The sequence below is a fragment of the Phoca vitulina genome, unplaced genomic scaffold, assembly GCF_004348235.1.
Source record: "Phoca vitulina isolate PV1807 unplaced genomic scaffold, GSC_HSeal_1.0 scaffold43, whole genome shotgun sequence".
NCBI classification, from domain to species: Eukaryota; Metazoa; Chordata; class Mammalia; order Carnivora; family Phocidae; genus Phoca; species Phoca vitulina.
In genome coordinates this window covers 6,871,844-6,888,405 of record NW_022589746.1, presented here as the reverse complement: position 1 = coordinate 6,888,405, position 16,562 = coordinate 6,871,844, and the positions used below count along the sequence as shown (strand labels likewise).

The window sequence follows — 16,562 nt, the reverse complement described above, 5'->3', positions numbered from 1 at the left end:
TGCCTTCGGCTTAGGTCGTGATCTCGGGGTCCTGAGATCGAGCCTTGCATTGGACTCCCTGCTCAGCGGGGAAGCTGCTTCTCCCTCTCCTTCCTCTTCTGCCCCCCCCCCCCGGCTTGTGCTCTTCCTCTCTTGCTATCTCAAATAAATAAATAAAATCTTTTAAAAACAAAAAATAGTGGATCACGAACAGTGCCCAACGACTGCTTGCATTACTTGTCATAGACCAATCATGTGAGAGACACCTACACTTTTTTTAAGTTCCTAGACTGGAACATCATAATACATTAAGTGTTTTTTAATTCTGTGCTGAGCATGAGACCAGAGCCAGCGCCCATCCCCTCCCACGACTGTAGTGGTGACACCGGGTTCTGAGTGAGGGGCCCTGCCTGAGGTGACCAGGGATGCTTTTCAGCCAGCCCAGCCTCATCTCTGACAGCTAGGCGAGCCAGTGAGTTCCAGTGCACAGAAATTTGGAATGATACTCTTCAGTTTGTGTGTAGCATTTTATTTTATTTTTAAAGGAAAATGTGGGGGCGCCTGGGTGGTACAGTCGATTAAGCTTCTTTCTTGGTTTCGGCTCAGGTCCTGATCTCAGGGTGGTGAGACTGAGTCCCACATTGGGCACCATGCTCAGCACAGAGTCTACTTAAGATTCTCTTTCTCTGCCTTTCCCCCCAACCTTCCACCACCTGTGCGCACATGCGCGTTCTCTCTCAAAAAAAGAAAATGTTATAAAAAATATATTCACATTAAGCCCTGCAGTACTGGAAGACACTGGTTTGTAGAAGGTTGCTCATATTATAAACGGAGCCCAAATTGTTAAATTGGTATTCTGAGATGAAAGCTGAGTGGACACGGGAGCAAACTCATGTAAAGGAACATTTAGCGTAAAAAGTCAGAGGCTGTCTCAAGTGAGTCATAAGATATAAATGTGGCAATACTTTTTTGGGGTTTTTTTAAAATCCTCATTCTTTACCTCTTTATCCCTTTCAGGTCCGCTTTGCTGCTCTGATTACAGTGTTAGCACTAGCTGAGAAACTAAAGGAGAATTATATTGTCTTGCTGCCAGAGTCCATTCCTTTCTTAGCTGAACTGATGGAAGGTAATTCCTAAACTACTAAGAAATAATTACAGTAAAATTCTGTGAAAATGTGCCCAGTGCTAATGGAAATGTGGATAGAATGTGACGAGCCCTTGGTTCCCATCCTCCGCCTGCACCGCATCTCCTGCTGCAGACACAGGAGGCCGAGTTCCTGTTTTGAGTAGGGTGGGGAGCACGCTAGGGGGCTGCCCCAGGATCATAAGAAACTTTGCTCACAGTGTAATCTTCACTACCTTTACTTTTGTGTTTATGATGGTAAAAACATACTACAATGTGGTTTTTCATCAACCTTGGACATTTAGGTCATTGACCATTTTGGTCCCCAGACATAGGGTTATTGTAGCAGAGTGTCTAGTGCCATTAAGATTGCAGTAGGTTAGGGCGCCTGGGCGGCTCAGTTGGTTAAGCGACTGCCTTCAGCTCAGGTCATGATCCTGGAGTCCCTGGATCGAGTCCCACATCGGGCTCCCTGCTCAGTGGGGAGTCTGCTTCTCCCTCTGACCCTCCCCTCTCTCATGTGCTCTCTCTCTCTCTCATTCTCTCTCTCAAATAAATAAAATCTTAAAAAAAAAAAAAAGATTGCAGTAGGTTAGCTGCCTAATAATGACCCACATTTACTCCGTGCTCTGCATGATCTCATTTAATCCTCACGACGGGCTGTATGCCATTATCCCTGTTTTCAAAAAGGAAGAAACTAGAGGCTTGACAAGGATTAGTTTGATAACGTGAGTGTGATAGGTAGAAGTGGTGTTTGAATCCAGCTCTGAGCAGTTGTGGACGTACCGCACACGTGCCGCCACGCAGGCCGAGGGAGAACGGTTCAAGTCTTAATTAGGCAGGGCGGACGGAGCCAAGTAGACAAATGGCTTTTTCATATTAATGGTTCACTACTTTTCTAAAAGTACATTCACCTCTGTTTCTTATGTCCTGGACGAGGGGCATCACTAGGAATTCAGAATTTTCACTACTGTACCACTATTTTGGGGGCTCTGTCTTACTCAGCTTCTAGGCCTGAGACCAAGAAGGGAACAAAGGCAAGAAGGGGGGGCATGCAGAGGAGGAGGAGAGGAGATGCTCTTTGCTGCATTGATGTTTCATTTCCCTCTTTTGACTGAACAATGGCCAGAGAATGTAAGACCTGAAGTATTAGACAAATGATAATTGAAGCAGGAGATTGGTTCAGTTTTTATTTTTGTTTTTTAGATGAATGTGAAGAAGTAGAACATCAGTGCCAAAAGACTGTTCAGCAACTGGAAGCTATACTGGGAGAGCCGCTCCAGAGCTACTTCTAAAACTTCGGGGTTTTGGTGTTTCTGACTCTGCTCAGAGGTCAGATTTATTTTTCATATTTTTATTTTTGGGTGTTTGATACCATATTACTTTTGGTACCCTGACACCTATGCGGACTCCTTTACAAAATTCCCACCTGGTTTGTGCTCCCATAGAAACCTCTCCGGCCACCTGTACAGAATTGCAGCAAGAGTAAATGATACCTGGGATTTGTATACAGACTGCTGTGTTTGTTTAAACATTTGTTGAAGTCTTTTCTGATTGAAGTTATTGATATTACGGACGTATTTAATTTGGGCACTCAAAGGTGAAAGTACCTCATTTAGACTGTAAAACCTTAACTCTCTTCCAGAAAGGGATGTCTTATGTACATGGTATCCATGTCAGAGATTTCACTCAAGGTAGCTCTTCAAGAAAAGGACATTACTCAGCAGCAGCGCTTTGGACTATAAAGCTATTTGGAATACTTTTCATTTTGGGTAGATGACACTTCAGCCTTAATTTTTGTGTGTGTGGCCACAGAGGAAATTAGTTCTGGAATGCATTTCCCATTTAGGACTACGATTGTCTTCTTTACCCTTCAGTCTTTGGGGGGCCAAGGCAGTGGGCTGTGTAGGCAGATCCCACAAATAGAAAAGGCCCAGAAACACTAGGTGGCATGGCTCCTCCAGGATTAGAAGTGATCACATTTCCACTGATGGTAATCCAAGAATTACTTGTATGAGAAAGTATCACATTTGTTTCAAAGCTTTGAAGTTTTCTAATCTCTGATGTCACTTGAAGTAAAGGCTTTAAAAAAATTAAATCTGCATTTAAGGCATTTTATTTACTTATGCCTTTAAAAAATTTTTAAAGCATCTAAGAACTGCACATAGAATGTTCAGTTTGAAAGCCTTTGTTCTAATTTAATATAGAAACAATGCAGAATTGTGACGAAGCAAAAGGCTAAATTGCAGCTTTAGAGATGCCGCTTGCTAGGAATGTGTACTCCCATCTAAGAAATCTCTTGATAAGATTAATTAGTAAATGTTAACAGCTTCTTTTTAAAACACATTAATATTTTTTTTTTTTTCTGTCAGAGAATCTGTCTTTCTTGTAGTAATACTTGATGTTTACTCTTTTGTTACACATGAAGGTATGTTTAGGTATTAGAGGAAACAATGTACGTGGGCTTTTATTTTTCTCTGAGTAAGCCCTCTGATGTTCTTTAGAAAGGGGAAAAAAAAAAAAACCTGGGGATTCCTTCTACAACTTTCCCAGTTAAAGTTAGGACCCCCCTCCTCCACCTCCCATGAGCTTGGCAAGATGCAACATAATAAATTAACGTGACTAGAAAAGAATTAAGTGCCAGAAGCTTCTACACTGAGTACTTCTAAAAAATCAGATTGCTAGTCTTAGTCTTTTTGGTATATGGGTACAAATAATTAATATCTAACCAAAAATTTGTAATGAAAATATTTGTAAATGCTGGCAGCATATTAAGCCCATCAGTTTAACATGATAAAATGATCAAACTGATTCAGCTTTTTTTTTTTACCTCCCCACTCCCAAGCCTTGGAAATTTCTTGTAACAAGATCTGACCTGTAAGAATTGTACAAAGAACTTCTGCCAACTCGCTTCAAAGAATAATAGAAAAAATTACAGAAATGCAACAGTTTAACCTGCTGATACAAGTTTGATTTTAATCACTTAAAGTAGAACAGTGTTTTGATCTCCGTCGCTAATGATGAGGGACTAATCTTTAGAAGAGCAGAGGGGCAAGGTTTGTTTGCATGAGGACAAGCAACAGATTGTTATACCACTTCTCTCTACTTCATTGGTCTCGGTGTATTTTACCCTCTGATTGATATTGCCTATTTTATGAAGTCATGAAACCTAATCTTGACATTGTTTTGTTGAAGTCGTCTACCTTAAACTTTCTACTGGAGTATGTGTAGACTTCGGACTCACCCTGAATTCAGGTACTCTAAGCATTTACTGGTACAGACATCAGTGGCCTGACATCAAGTTAATTTTAATACCATTGGTTTTGTTTTGCTGTGTTTGTTTTTTGCCTTAATCTTTGTGCTGTGTTCAGATTTCATAGTGTTAATTATTTGGCAATGCTTACAGCTAGTACAGCTAGGTATTTATCACGCTAAAGGAAACTGCCAGATGTAAGGCAACATCAGTCCTTTCCATTATGGGATATGATTGAACTTTGGGTATGAAAGTGATCGATAGAGAAGTAAGTAAGTGTTTTGTAAATTAGTTTATGTAGGTGACTTCACAGCTGAGTAGTTATCTCTGGTTACTTTATGTGATTAATGCCTGTAGAAAAATCAGTGGCACGATATCAGAGCACAGAAGATTCTGAGCTCAAGAAAACGGGCAACAGAGTGGTACTGTGCTCCAGTGTGTACTTCTATCCACAGCTCCTAGCACAGGGCTGACAAGAGAATACGTGCTCCATGTACGTTAGCTTCTGTATCAACCGACACTTGCTGAATGTGAGGCAGATTTAAAAAAGCAGAGGCCAGAGTGGGAGAGAGAACAGAAAGGCCTGAATAATGACTGTAAGTTACCTGTTGCCTCAGATGTCCTTATTCTGTGCTAGACAAAGCTACACTGCGTGGCAAGGACTGAGAACACCTAGTAGGACTTCGTGTTATATAAGCTCATTTTAACAATATAGATACACAAATACAATAGATGCATTTTAACAAGGCCAGTGTTACATAAGCCATTTTGTATTTCAGTTTTTGTAGCAAGCATATCAGCTACCAGCTCCTTACTTCCAGTAAGTGAATATCTCCATCAATTTCCAGCGTGTCAATATCGCTAAGCTCTTTAAACCTGTGTTTGTACTCCAGGCTGTGTACACCATTTACTGCAACCTTGAATTCTCTAGCGTCACAATAAATAATCATCTGGAAGGAAAGTACACACAACATTAGTGGCTCCTCTTGGTTTAACATTTTTTTGCACATTAACAGAATATCAAAAAGTAAACCTGTTGGGTTTGCTTTATACACACAGGCATTCTCCCAGCTTGCTGCTGTTAACTTCTCTTCTAAGACTCTAAAGTTTATCTGGTAGTAGCACCTTCTACCTTGTCCCACTCAAGGAAGTGACTCTGAGTATGCCTGGAGCCTCACACTGTCCCCAGGGCCTGAGGCCTTCGTGCCCTTAGCACGTTACCTACACTGTGCCCTTTCCTGCCCATCGCTCCCAGCAAAGTTGCGCCCCCCGCCCATGTTTGGGAACTGTAATGACGTCAAAAACTGCTGCCAGATTGACACAGAGGAGCGGATTCTAGCTTACAGGTTGAAAACCAAGGGACTTTTCTGCCTTAAACTCTAGGGTCTTAGACAAATCACACAATCAAAAACGTCAGAAGTTTAGGGCACTCTCTAGGATTGCACAGCTGCGTGGTGACCCTGACTTCCATCCCAGCTCAGCACATCTTGGTTCCATCTGTTTCCCAAAAGCTCAGGATTCTGTGAATCCACACAGGAATGAGCACTGTAGCAAAGATTCAATTCAGATTCATGACTGGTGTGAGCCTTTCAGAGTTGTCTGCCTAAAACTCAAAACGGCGAAAACCAAAAGAAACTACTATCCTTTTAAAATCACTTTTACACTTTTAAAACTCCTACTTCTGGTAACACATTCCCGATGCTAGTCAGCCACAATTCTGCCAGTTGTTCTCCACTCACACTCAAAGGACCAGTTCGGTGACCCTGCACTGTGTTCTCCCTTCTGTCTCTTCCCTCTGTCAAGGCTTCAGAAGAGCAGAAAGGAGCAGCACAGCCCTGCTGCTAACCCGGCTCCATCCCCAGGGGCCAGGCTGAGGCAAAATCTAAATCTGCAAAGAAGCAAAGAGTGTATTTATTCTTTTGCTCTGACTAGTGAAAGTGGCTGTGAGGGGAAATTCCCTGGATAAAAGAGGTGACAGAATCAAAGGCTTTAGAGCCACATAGAGAATTGGGGAAAATATCCATAACCTGGGATTCTGTCATCCTCACAACAGTGGTGGAAATCCCAGTTTCTACCAGGTGGAAGGGACCCTCGGTGAGGTACCTTTAACGAAATCTCAAGAGAACACAAAATACAGCCTCGTGCCCAGAAGGGGCAGTAGACGGGCGTAGTGGGAAGAGTCCATCGGTCCCCCGCATCGTACCAGCGCAAGCGCGGCACCACTGCCTTACAGATGGAAGGGAACCGCCTGCGGCCCGGGGAACACACTACCGCCGAACAAGTACAAAACGTGCAAAAGACCCACAATCTATAAGAAAACATGGAACAACAAAATCCCTCACAACCATCTGATGTTCTAGAACAGCTCATAACAACCTGATTTGATGATAAAAGAAATTACAAAACTGAAAGATATTTTTTAAAAGACTGTGGCAGCCGAATAAATGAATCTGAAACAATAAGGAACAGAAGATACTGGTTAAAGTCAAGCTAATGGCATAATGGAATAGTCCCAGAATCTCAATGAAAGCATATTAAAAAGGCAGGAGTCTGAAGCAGAGAAAAACCAATCACTACAGAAAATTAAAAACAGTGGTCCAACATGAGGGTAATTACTGTTCCTAAGGTAGAAAACTAACAAAAGGAAAAAATGATTATTTAAAAGAATTCTGTCCTTTTCCATTTTAATACAGAACCAAACTTGGGGTTGATTCAAAGAACAAGTTATGTCACTGGTTTCCTGTCACCAGCCCCAAGGGTCCACTTCCTTCTGGAGCAGTCACCTCTGTCTCCTGCCAGTGAGCCCCCAGTCATCTTTTATACCTGGACTCCTGCCGAGCCAGGAAACCCCTGTGCTGCACTCCCCACCTCAAATCATCCCCTCAATCTGGAAAACCCACCTTTAACTTCACTCTCCTACATCCTTCTGAATTCCAAACCAATCTCCACACCTTCCAGGGAACCTCCTACGATTAGGGCACATCTGTTGCTCCACATACTGGGAACTTACGAATACATATGAATGTCTGATTGCCATCTTCTATTCAGCCTTGACGTTCCGGCCTTTAACAGCTAGTTTTAATGAGTCCTTAAGAATTCAACTTAATAGTCTAGAGTATGTGACAGTTTGGAGAACGTAGAAGCATGACTTAAATCAGTGATGCTGAATGACCACGTAAGGCAGTGCTTCACCTAAGCTGGTGAGTGAACCTAGCCAACCACTCAGCATCCACGTCAAGATTATTATCTGCTCAGCATCCAGAAACACATTTTGGGAAAGGTTGTGCGACCATAATATTCACACATTTGGGGGACTCAGGACCATATGTCTTAGTAAGGGTCTAAACATCTCTTCCCTTGAATAATATACAAATAGGACTAACCTGGAAGAAAGGACTGCCACCTAAAGCTATATATAACCAAGATGGCAGGTGACAGAGCAAACAATTTTATGGTTCCTGTGTCCTTATGTTCACTTAGGTAATACCCTAAACCTCTTTCTCTGTCCTGAGGCAAGGTTCCGGTTAAAATTCCTATGAACTAATATGGGGCCACACAGTAATAATTCCAAGCAAACCAGGTGGTATTCTACTGGCTGTGCCACTTATGCCAATCAAAATACTGATTGTATTTTGAACGCCCCTTTTATAACGCAGACCCTCTTCAAATAAAAGCCAGGTGCAATTTCCACATACTAAGCTAGGACTTGATTTAAAAAGTCCATTTATCCTACCCCTCCTCCCAGGATTCTTTGTCGTGTCCCGTAAGAAAATCTTACCTCAAAGTACATCCCAGGACTAAATGGGAAACAGGTAATATTTCTCTCTTCTTCTCCCCAGGACTTGTGAAGAAAAGAATTTCTTACAAATGCTTTAATATTCAGGCGTGGGTTCAAGTGAAGAGCAATATCCTTTGATTTTCCTGATACTAGGTTAACATTAAAGCTTTTGAGAGAAGAAAAAAACAAAACCAAGTTGAAGACAGCAGTGTGGTTTCTGCAATTTTAACAATCAGAACTGAGCTCTCATATCACCACTACACAAAACACATGCACACAGATACAGGAATGCAGATGAAGGTAAAATTTTAAATTCGGAGTTAGCATTCCACTGATGTAAATATGCTCTTTGCAAAATAAAAATCTAAAAAACTTGAACATCAGAGTTGAGGCCTCAGATCTGGGTGGGAAGCAACTGAAGGGTTAGAGCAAGTAACCTAAATGCTTGCTTCAGGCTGCAGGAGGATGCGGTCCTCTCAAGTACTATTCTCTTTTAATATTTACAACTGTTCTTGAAAGTGATTGCTTTCTAGGAAATAGATAATTTCAAGCTTTCAGAAGTCTGAACGTCTCTAGAAAAGGTTCTTAAGCAGAAATTCTACAAGTCACATGACCTCCTGGCTGCCCTGGAGTTCTACAAGGCACAGGTGGGCTTCCCAGACAAAAACGCCACCCTCTTGTCTGGCCACAAAAAGCCTGCCTCAAAACATTGGCCTTTAGTCCTGATTCTGCCACCAGCTAGTTGTTAGCAGTCTTGTTGGCAGCCTGACCTCCCGTGGCTTTGACAGTCTCACCTTTCCGGTGAGGATCAGGACACTACTCCTGCTCCCCGGTCACAAGACTGGTAGGGCTATAAGGCAGTAGGAGATGTGCGGGCAAAGTACTCGCACTAGTCCTGGTCACAGTGGTACTGACCCTTTGGCAGTTTTATTCACTTCTCCTTTAATGAAGACGGTTCGTCCGGGGCCCATGGAGGAGTTCAACCTCGCAGTGAATGGCAGAGTCTGAGGAGAAACCACAGTCAGCACTAGGAAGCCTGCAGAAAGTGACCTCATGGGAAAACTGTCCAAAGACACGGGGCAATGTTTAAAGGCCTTGCCCCTGTGAGCCCCAGCGGTCAGCACCGCCTAGCTCACAGCGAACACTCAAGGAAAGCGTTTCAGAGGAGGACATGAATGCACGTGAAGTGGGGCCTGAGTGAAACACACTCCGAGAAAGTTGCCTACACTTGGAGTCTGCAGCCGTGCTCCACGTTCAGCCTGAGGGGAAGGAGCCCCGGGGGGAGGCTTACAGAAAGACTCAGCCTAGAGCCTCGATGCCCAGCTGACTCTTCTCTCTCCGGGGTCAGCACAGAAAGGCAGAGTGGCTGCTTTGGGCTTCTACTGAGGGTAGAAGTTACACATTACCAGCTAATTAAAACTTAATTGGTTATACAGAATTAAGAAAATTTTTGGCTCTTCAAACCTTCGACAAACAGCTGGTAGGTAGTATTTTGGCGCAAGTCAAAGTGTGATTGGCAGTCGAACCTTTGCTCTTGGTGTAGACAGTTCTGGGTACGATTTTAGAAATGTCTCCTCTATTACTAGGCTGTTGGGGAAAGAGTTCTGCAGTAAGGTAGGGAAGGAATGAAGCTATCTTCTAAGGTTTAAACTATTCATGTCCTGGGTTATTTTATAAAACATTCCATGTTATAACCTAGGCAAAAATACTTACAAAATGTGGTGTGTCAGACTTCAGTACCTATTGGAAGAGAAAGTCAAAGTGAAAACATTTGAAAGGGAAAAATTACGTTTTATAACATGAGCAGTCAGATCTTATTGATTATAACAGCCAGAGCCTGTGCTTCCTGACGGGGTGGTGCGGACTGGTGAGGGGCTGCTCAGGCTGGGGATAGTCTCATGGTCTGGTCAGCTGAAGCCTGTATCCTCCAGCATAAATTAATTTTTCGTAGGACTACACGTGAACTTCAGACATGTTTTACTTGTTCTTTCCAAGGTGCTCCCAAAATGCTGAGATACTATATTCCATCTATTAGGTCACATGTTCCAAGATCATTAAGGTATCACTTTCTCCATGAATAACAGAGACTCAGTGTTTAGACTGTACTTCTTCCTACCGGGGAGAAGATATATGTGGAAGTTCATGTGCCAAGGCACTGTGTTTGGTATTTATAAATACCATGTGACAGTTCTCTTCAACAGTTAAAGAGTGAGAGGGGTTTTTTTGTTGTTGTTTTTTTTTACGTAAGAATGGTGGGTAGTGGGCAGATACACTGAGAGCTCTAGCATCTGCAAAACGTACAGTGCCTGGGACAGAAGGAAATGCCTTAATTTTCAAATGCTTACTTCCAGCCTATTAATAATTAAAAATATTTTTTCACATTAAAAACATAATTTTAAAAAACTCAGCTTGCCTGCCACCTGATTTACATGGAAACTAAAAGAACATTTTTAAACTGGTAGTTCATGAAAAGATTTAATATTTACATTTTCTTTACTTATCTCTGTCAGTTCCAGAGTAGGTGCTTGGGTACTTCTGAAATCCTGGAGATAAGATTAATTTTTAACATCCATCAGAATTCTAAATACAACCTCCCTGACACATCAAAAAGAAAGAATTATAAATAATACTAAACATGAAAATATGCTTGAAAATTATAATCCAAAAATGTACTTCACATTAGGGTCCTTTCCCCTATGAAACTGGCAAGCGTTACAGAGACTAAGAACGAGCATCGAGAAGAATGTGAGTGAGCGGGCATGGCTGCCGAGACTTCATTGCTGGAAGTCTTTGGAGGGTGAGCTCACCAGCCCTCCAACTAGTATCAGTTGTAACTTAAACTGCACATACCCTTTGACTCAGACTTTCTACTTCTAGGAATTGATTTTTGAGAAATCCTCCCCTGTACTCCTATGTCAAGGAATTAGTCCCTGTTAAAAAGGGTTTTTGTTTTTTGTAGTTACTGTTTTGGGTTTTGTTTTTGTTGTCGTTGTTAAAACCATATTAGATTTGAGCTCCTATAGACATTAAAGCCCTGGCCAGTACACAGCACACTACCAGTCTGAAAGATTTACTTCCAAGAAATTAATACACTAATGATGGAAACATTTACAGTATTTTTATCTTAATAGAAAACGTTAAAGATACTTCCTACCGTTTCATCAGAAGACATCACCGAAGAAGACCCCAGGCTATGGAAGGGTACTCACCGAGCTGAAGCTATAACCAATTGAGTGGACATTCACTTTGCCGTAAATGCCCAGAGTGTCTATTTTCCCTGGGCTAATCCTGTGGGCATAGAGCAGTATATGTTTCCCATTTACAGCCACCTAAATGGATACAGAAGACAGCCCAGCACCCCCGGAAAAACAAAACAAAAAAACAATTAATACGTTTACTAATGTATCCAAATTTAAGCCAAATTTAAATAGTGTTTACTTGGGTTTAATTATATCTTTGCCCACAGGTCTGCACATTACATGTCTGACCAAACTGAAAGCATCCATAATACTAGCAGTGTTTCTTAACTTCCTTTGAGAAACCACCATGGAACCCCCCCACCCCGCTGACAGATTATGCGTTCATAAGTATATGTGCATACGCATGTGTGCCCCTGTGCATATACATGAGTCCCCCGATGCCCTAGGCCTGTGAACACCCCGGCTGGCGATCTGCCCTGCAAGCTTGCCACCCCACCCGCTGTCCTTGAGGACCACACTCTAAGGAAGACCACCCTGCACACGGCAGGTGTTCAGTAAATATTTGTTGAATCTGCTGAATGAAGGGACATGGGCAAGCTACCCAATTCAGCTGCGATTCCTAGTGTAAGCAGGAAAAGGCTCTCCCTCAAAGAACGGGCTGCTGTTGTGAGGAGACCATAAAGTCACTCGAGAGTCGGGCAGCACACAGCCTGCTGGCAGGTGTCCACTCCGCTCGGCTGCCTGTCCCTCCCTCCCAGCTAGGGGATGTCGGGAAAACACGGGCCGGATGCAAACCGGTCTCCGACCTCAAGGAGCTTAAAATCCCACTGGCGGGTAAAATAAACAGGAAAAGACACCACAGTACAGGACCGAGCGTTTTAAAGAATGCTGCAGATACAGGTGCTCAGAGCGCCAGGGAGGGGAGGGACGATTGGAGTTCGGGAGAGTCAGGGCAAGTGTGTTGGTGGGAGCATATCCCAAAGGACAGAAGGGACCCGCACCAGAGAGGAAATCTTCACTGTAAGCCGAACGGATCTCTAGTCTGGGAGGCTCGAGGCTCCACAGGGCTCGAGGGCAAGTGCGCCCCATCCAAAGCCTCTGGGGCCACCTGCTACCTCACACGTATGCGCTAGTACGTGCAGGGTATTTACTGCTTGACGCCAGCAGTGAGATTTACTACACGTAGGACTTCTAGGACCTCCTCTGCATCTAAAATCTCATGATCCTAAAGAACTTGTGGCAGGACTTAACTTCGATTCTCTATCCATCTGTTAGTTCCGGATGCCCCCACACTTTGGGTCACGGTGACCACAGTTGACTATCCCATATTTATACGATGCTGTGCCAATTCAGATCTAAGCTCAGCCACGCTAGAAACAGGATCTAATAAAAAGGTAGGCTGCCCTGGACCCATATTCCGGATGAAACAGCAGGGCAGACAGATGTGTGCCCCACCTCCCATTTAGGTACCCCCCCGGCCCCTACTTTTGAGCAAAATGATAAAGCCACTCTTTTTTTCTCTGAACTGAAACAATAGAGGGGTGCAGAGCTGCCCTGGGCACTTATGGCCATTAATGAGGATGCCACCTACATTCTCCAAAACCTACCTGGAATTTGTCTTTCAACACCATCATCACAATTTCAAAAGATTTTTCTTTTTTGAAAGGCACGTCGTAGGTGATCTCTTCCCATCCCCATTTTTCATTTTTCAGAGTATTGCATACGATGCAGTCGGACCACTTGAAACGCGGGTTGAAATGAAAGGCCACGTCGGCGCGTGGCTTCACGCTGCTCCCGCACTGCAGATCCACCTGGAACCTGCGAGAGCAAGGAGCGAGGGGCTGCATGGGCACTTGGAAGGAGCCTGCGGGGGAAGGCCCAGCAAGCACGAAACTCCAGCCTCAGCGACCCATGACTGATCCTCTGTTCCTTCACCCACGTGGCCTAAATACCTTCTTACAGAATCTTCCTTTCCCTCCTCAGTGCAGAGCCCTGAGCTGTGGCTGGGGCCCCGTCTTTGCAGAGTAAGAGCCCACATTTTCCAGCCTCCCTGGCAGGCAGGTGTCCTGGAGACTCTGCCGAGGTGGAAGTGTTCAGGGAAGGCTCCTGGGAATGGCCCGAAGTCAGCCAGCATTTGCCTCCTTTTGTCCACCCCCACCCCCCCCCGCCCAAACCCCACAGGCACCCACCCAGCCACCCAAAACATGGTGTGAGGGCTGGATTTCTAGCTGCCACGAGCCCTGAGGAAGAGGACCTCACCCTAGGGACAGCAGAACCGTGAGCCGGGAGAGGCCTGCTTCTCCAGGTTCTATGGAGTTGCCTGGAAACATGTGGGATGTCTTCTTCAGACTTGACTTCCACCGCTGTTATCCAGGCATCAGCCACACAGAGCTGGCCCAGCTCGAACTCAGCCTCGTCCACAGTTTGTACCCAAAGCAAGCATCAGACAACTCGCCCAGAACGGATCTTAAGCGATGCTGTGGGAACGTTATGCTGTAACCAGACCTTGTCCCTGAGGTCTGACCACAATTCCCATCATGAACCAGATCTCTAATCCTTTATATTCAAACCAGACTCACTGTAATTAAACACCGAAGTGACCTTTATTTCAGTCATTTACTCCCATCTCCTTGGTACCTGCGCCGGGGCTGCTGATGAAAGCAAAACCAGGCCTCAAAGTACCAAAACGGTCTCCCCACAAAAAGACAGTTCAGTCGTGTTCCTGTTTCATCTAACATGATGGCTTTACCTGTCCGAATCACAGGGAACATGCCCACGTATTACAATCAAAGTTCCAGGCTCCAACTGCCCAGGAATGGTCCCAACATAGGGGAGTACCTAGGAAAAAATAATTTTAACAAGTGGATGTTTACATAAAACAGAAAGACTACATTTTGAAAGGCTGCATGTAAATCTCGGAATCTAGCATTTTTCCAAGTCACTGTTCAAAGAGGATAGTGACAGTATCTGAAACCTCTTTTGAGTTCTTTACAGAGAGACATAGCTGAAAGTTCACAGACTTTTTTATTTGGCTGGGGGTTTTGTGAAATAAAACGTCTACTTAACAGAATAATTCTGATAATAGGAAAAAGAACTTGCTGGAAGTCCTGTCCTCCTCCCCCTCTCTCTCCCCTAAAGTTCCACGGCTGATCCCAACACGGGGACCGAGAGCATGCGAGGCCCCGAGCCTGTGTTGACGTGGGCAGTGACACTGGCTCACCGCCTGTGGAGGGGGCTCCGAACATAGCCCCTCCTCCACACCTGGGATCCGAGTGTCTCATCTTCCCTGCCAGGCTTCCAGACCACAGCCCAGGCTTGCAGACCCTTGCTGGGAATCAGAACCGCGTGATCTCAGGGATGACTCTGGGTGCCTGTGGTCTCTCGAGACAGCACCCACCTGGCCTGGCCTGGTCCAGTCTGCAGGCTTAGGTTCCAACACAGTATCCAGGTCTCAGCCTGCCCCCCTCATCACCTGGAACCCAGCCTTTTTGTCCGGGGCTGGACACACTGTCAGATCTTGTCACTTCCCCAGAGGTGACTCCACCATCCTCCCCACCCACTGGCTGCACCTCCTGCATCACAACCATAGTCCCTTTCACTCGGGGGCATCTGAGCAAGCCAGGCAGGCCAGACACCATCATGCTTTACACCAGGCTCACCCGTTAGGACATAAATGCTAAAATCTATCCAAGGTAGCTCTGATTGTCAAGAAATAAGACCTAAAATGAGAGGGCATATAAAAGTAGTTGTAGGTTGGTTGTTCCTAAGCTGAAAATCTTAGCACAAGCACCATCTCCTCCATGGAGCCTTTTTCAGACTCCGTGGGCCAAGGGACACCGCCCCTCTCCGAGGGCCCCTCACAGCACATGAGACACCACCTAGATTGTAAGCTGCACAGAGCAGGCCTAGGTCGGCACCTTTACACGCCCACAGCTGAGGTCAGGAGCCGGTCAGTGGTTGCACGGTGAAGGAGTGAGTTCTCACCAGCCCAGAAACTGGGTTCTAGCAAACCGCACATACGCAGACAAGTGGCAGCTGAGTAGCGGCTCAACGACACGTCTTGCTGCCTTAACCAGTGAGCCAAGCGATGACCAAGAACAGCAGAAAAGGATGGAAGCCCGCTGTCCCCTGGTGTCAAGACAGCTGCTGAGAGCATGGTGGGTGGGAGGAGCAGAGTCCATCCCACCAGAAAACACCACAGCACACGTCAGAGGGTGGCGACAGCCCCATGCCAAAGCAGCTGGGTGCTGTGTGGAGAGGATATGGAAGGAATTACACGTCCACACTGATCTTCTGGGCCATAGCCGATTCCAGGAACAGCTAGCAGGACCCTCCGCAGGGTAAATCTCTTAATCGACTGAACAGTCTTCATAACTTCAAATTTTATATACATTCCAATTATATTTATGCGGAATATTTAATGATGCAAAAATGTTAGGGATAAAAATATTAGTGAGAAAAGAGTCTGCAGAACTATACACAGTATGATCTTACCTAAGTTAATGCTAAACATTAAAAAAAGGAAACACTGTAATGAAATAAACCAAAAATGTTAATAATAGTTTTCTTGAGGAATGGGATCTTAATTTTCTTCATGTATTTTTATATTTTCCAGATCTCTACAATAAGCATTTATATTTTTACAACCACAAGTTTTTATTATATATTTAACTTTAGGGTTGGAAAGAGCTTTCTGAGACCCAATAATCTACCCATCACTGCCAATAAGTTCTTCACAATTGTTAATAAGTTGTTCCAGTCTAGAAACAACAGTGCTGAACGTTTTCGCCATTTGCTCTTTTAGTTGTCTGGATTAACACTTCTACTTAGGAAAGTTCCCTGCATGGTATCAGTCATACTCAAGTGATTTGGATCATGTGAGTGACATGAAATGCCCTGCAGCCCACTCCTTGAACTCATGAGTATCCACTCCAGTGAAAAGGGAGGAGGACGCTGTTTTGTAGGTAAATGTCAAGCTTTGATGTTTCATGAATAATTTATGTAAAAAAAATTAAAGCACAGCTCTGATCACACTGGAGACAACACTGTAAGTTTAAGCCATACTTGGGTTTAGTGTTACCTGCCGGAACATCCTAGCTGACTCACAGTGCTCTGCCTGTTTTAGGATTACTTCTGCAACGTCTCCTACCCACAAAGGTCTCTCCTTGGCGGACTCTGCAGCTAAAAGAAGTATGCGAGTCCTGTCTGGGAGGGGCCTGTAATGCAGCC

The 16,562-nt window shown here is 44.4% G+C and overlaps 2 protein-coding genes across 5 annotated transcripts in view; one reads left to right on the top strand and one right to left on the bottom strand.

The window, feature by feature from the left end:
* Positions 1 to 2,558, top strand: part of HEATR1 (HEAT repeat containing 1) — a 46,711-nt gene extending 44,153 nt beyond the window's left edge. For both annotated transcript variants that reach the window (XM_032430239.1, XM_032430238.1), the window contains exons 44-45: positions 997 to 1,105; positions 2,309 to 2,558. In XM_032430239.1, the coding sequence (XP_032286130.1) occupies positions 997 to 1,105; positions 2,309 to 2,397 (198 nt within the window). In that variant the 3' untranslated portion in view covers positions 2,398 to 2,558. The remainder of the gene's footprint in view (positions 1 to 996; positions 1,106 to 2,308) is intronic.
* Positions 2,559 to 3,326: 768 nt separating this feature from the next.
* LGALS8 (galectin 8) overlaps positions 3,327 to 16,562 on the bottom strand; it is a 37,648-nt gene continuing 24,412 nt past the window's right edge. The window contains exons 3-11 of one of the 3 annotated variants that reach the window (XM_032430242.1): positions 14,083 to 14,171; positions 12,941 to 13,151; positions 11,343 to 11,462; positions 10,620 to 10,676; positions 9,847 to 9,873; positions 9,598 to 9,720; positions 9,049 to 9,137; positions 8,134 to 8,299; positions 5,065 to 5,305 (exon numbers count right to left, since the gene is read on the bottom strand). In XM_032430242.1, coding sequence (XP_032286133.1) covers positions 5,156 to 5,305; positions 8,134 to 8,299; positions 9,049 to 9,137; positions 9,598 to 9,720; positions 9,847 to 9,873; positions 10,620 to 10,676; positions 11,343 to 11,462; positions 12,941 to 13,151; positions 14,083 to 14,171 — 1,032 coding nt within the window. In that variant the 3' untranslated portion in view covers positions 5,065 to 5,155. Of the gene's footprint in view, positions 5,306 to 8,133; positions 8,300 to 9,048; positions 9,138 to 9,597; positions 9,721 to 9,846; positions 9,874 to 10,619; positions 10,677 to 11,342; positions 11,463 to 12,940; positions 13,152 to 14,082; positions 14,172 to 16,562 lie in introns of all 3 variants that reach the window. The other 2 variants (XM_032430240.1, XM_032430241.1) reach the window with 2 other exon arrangements.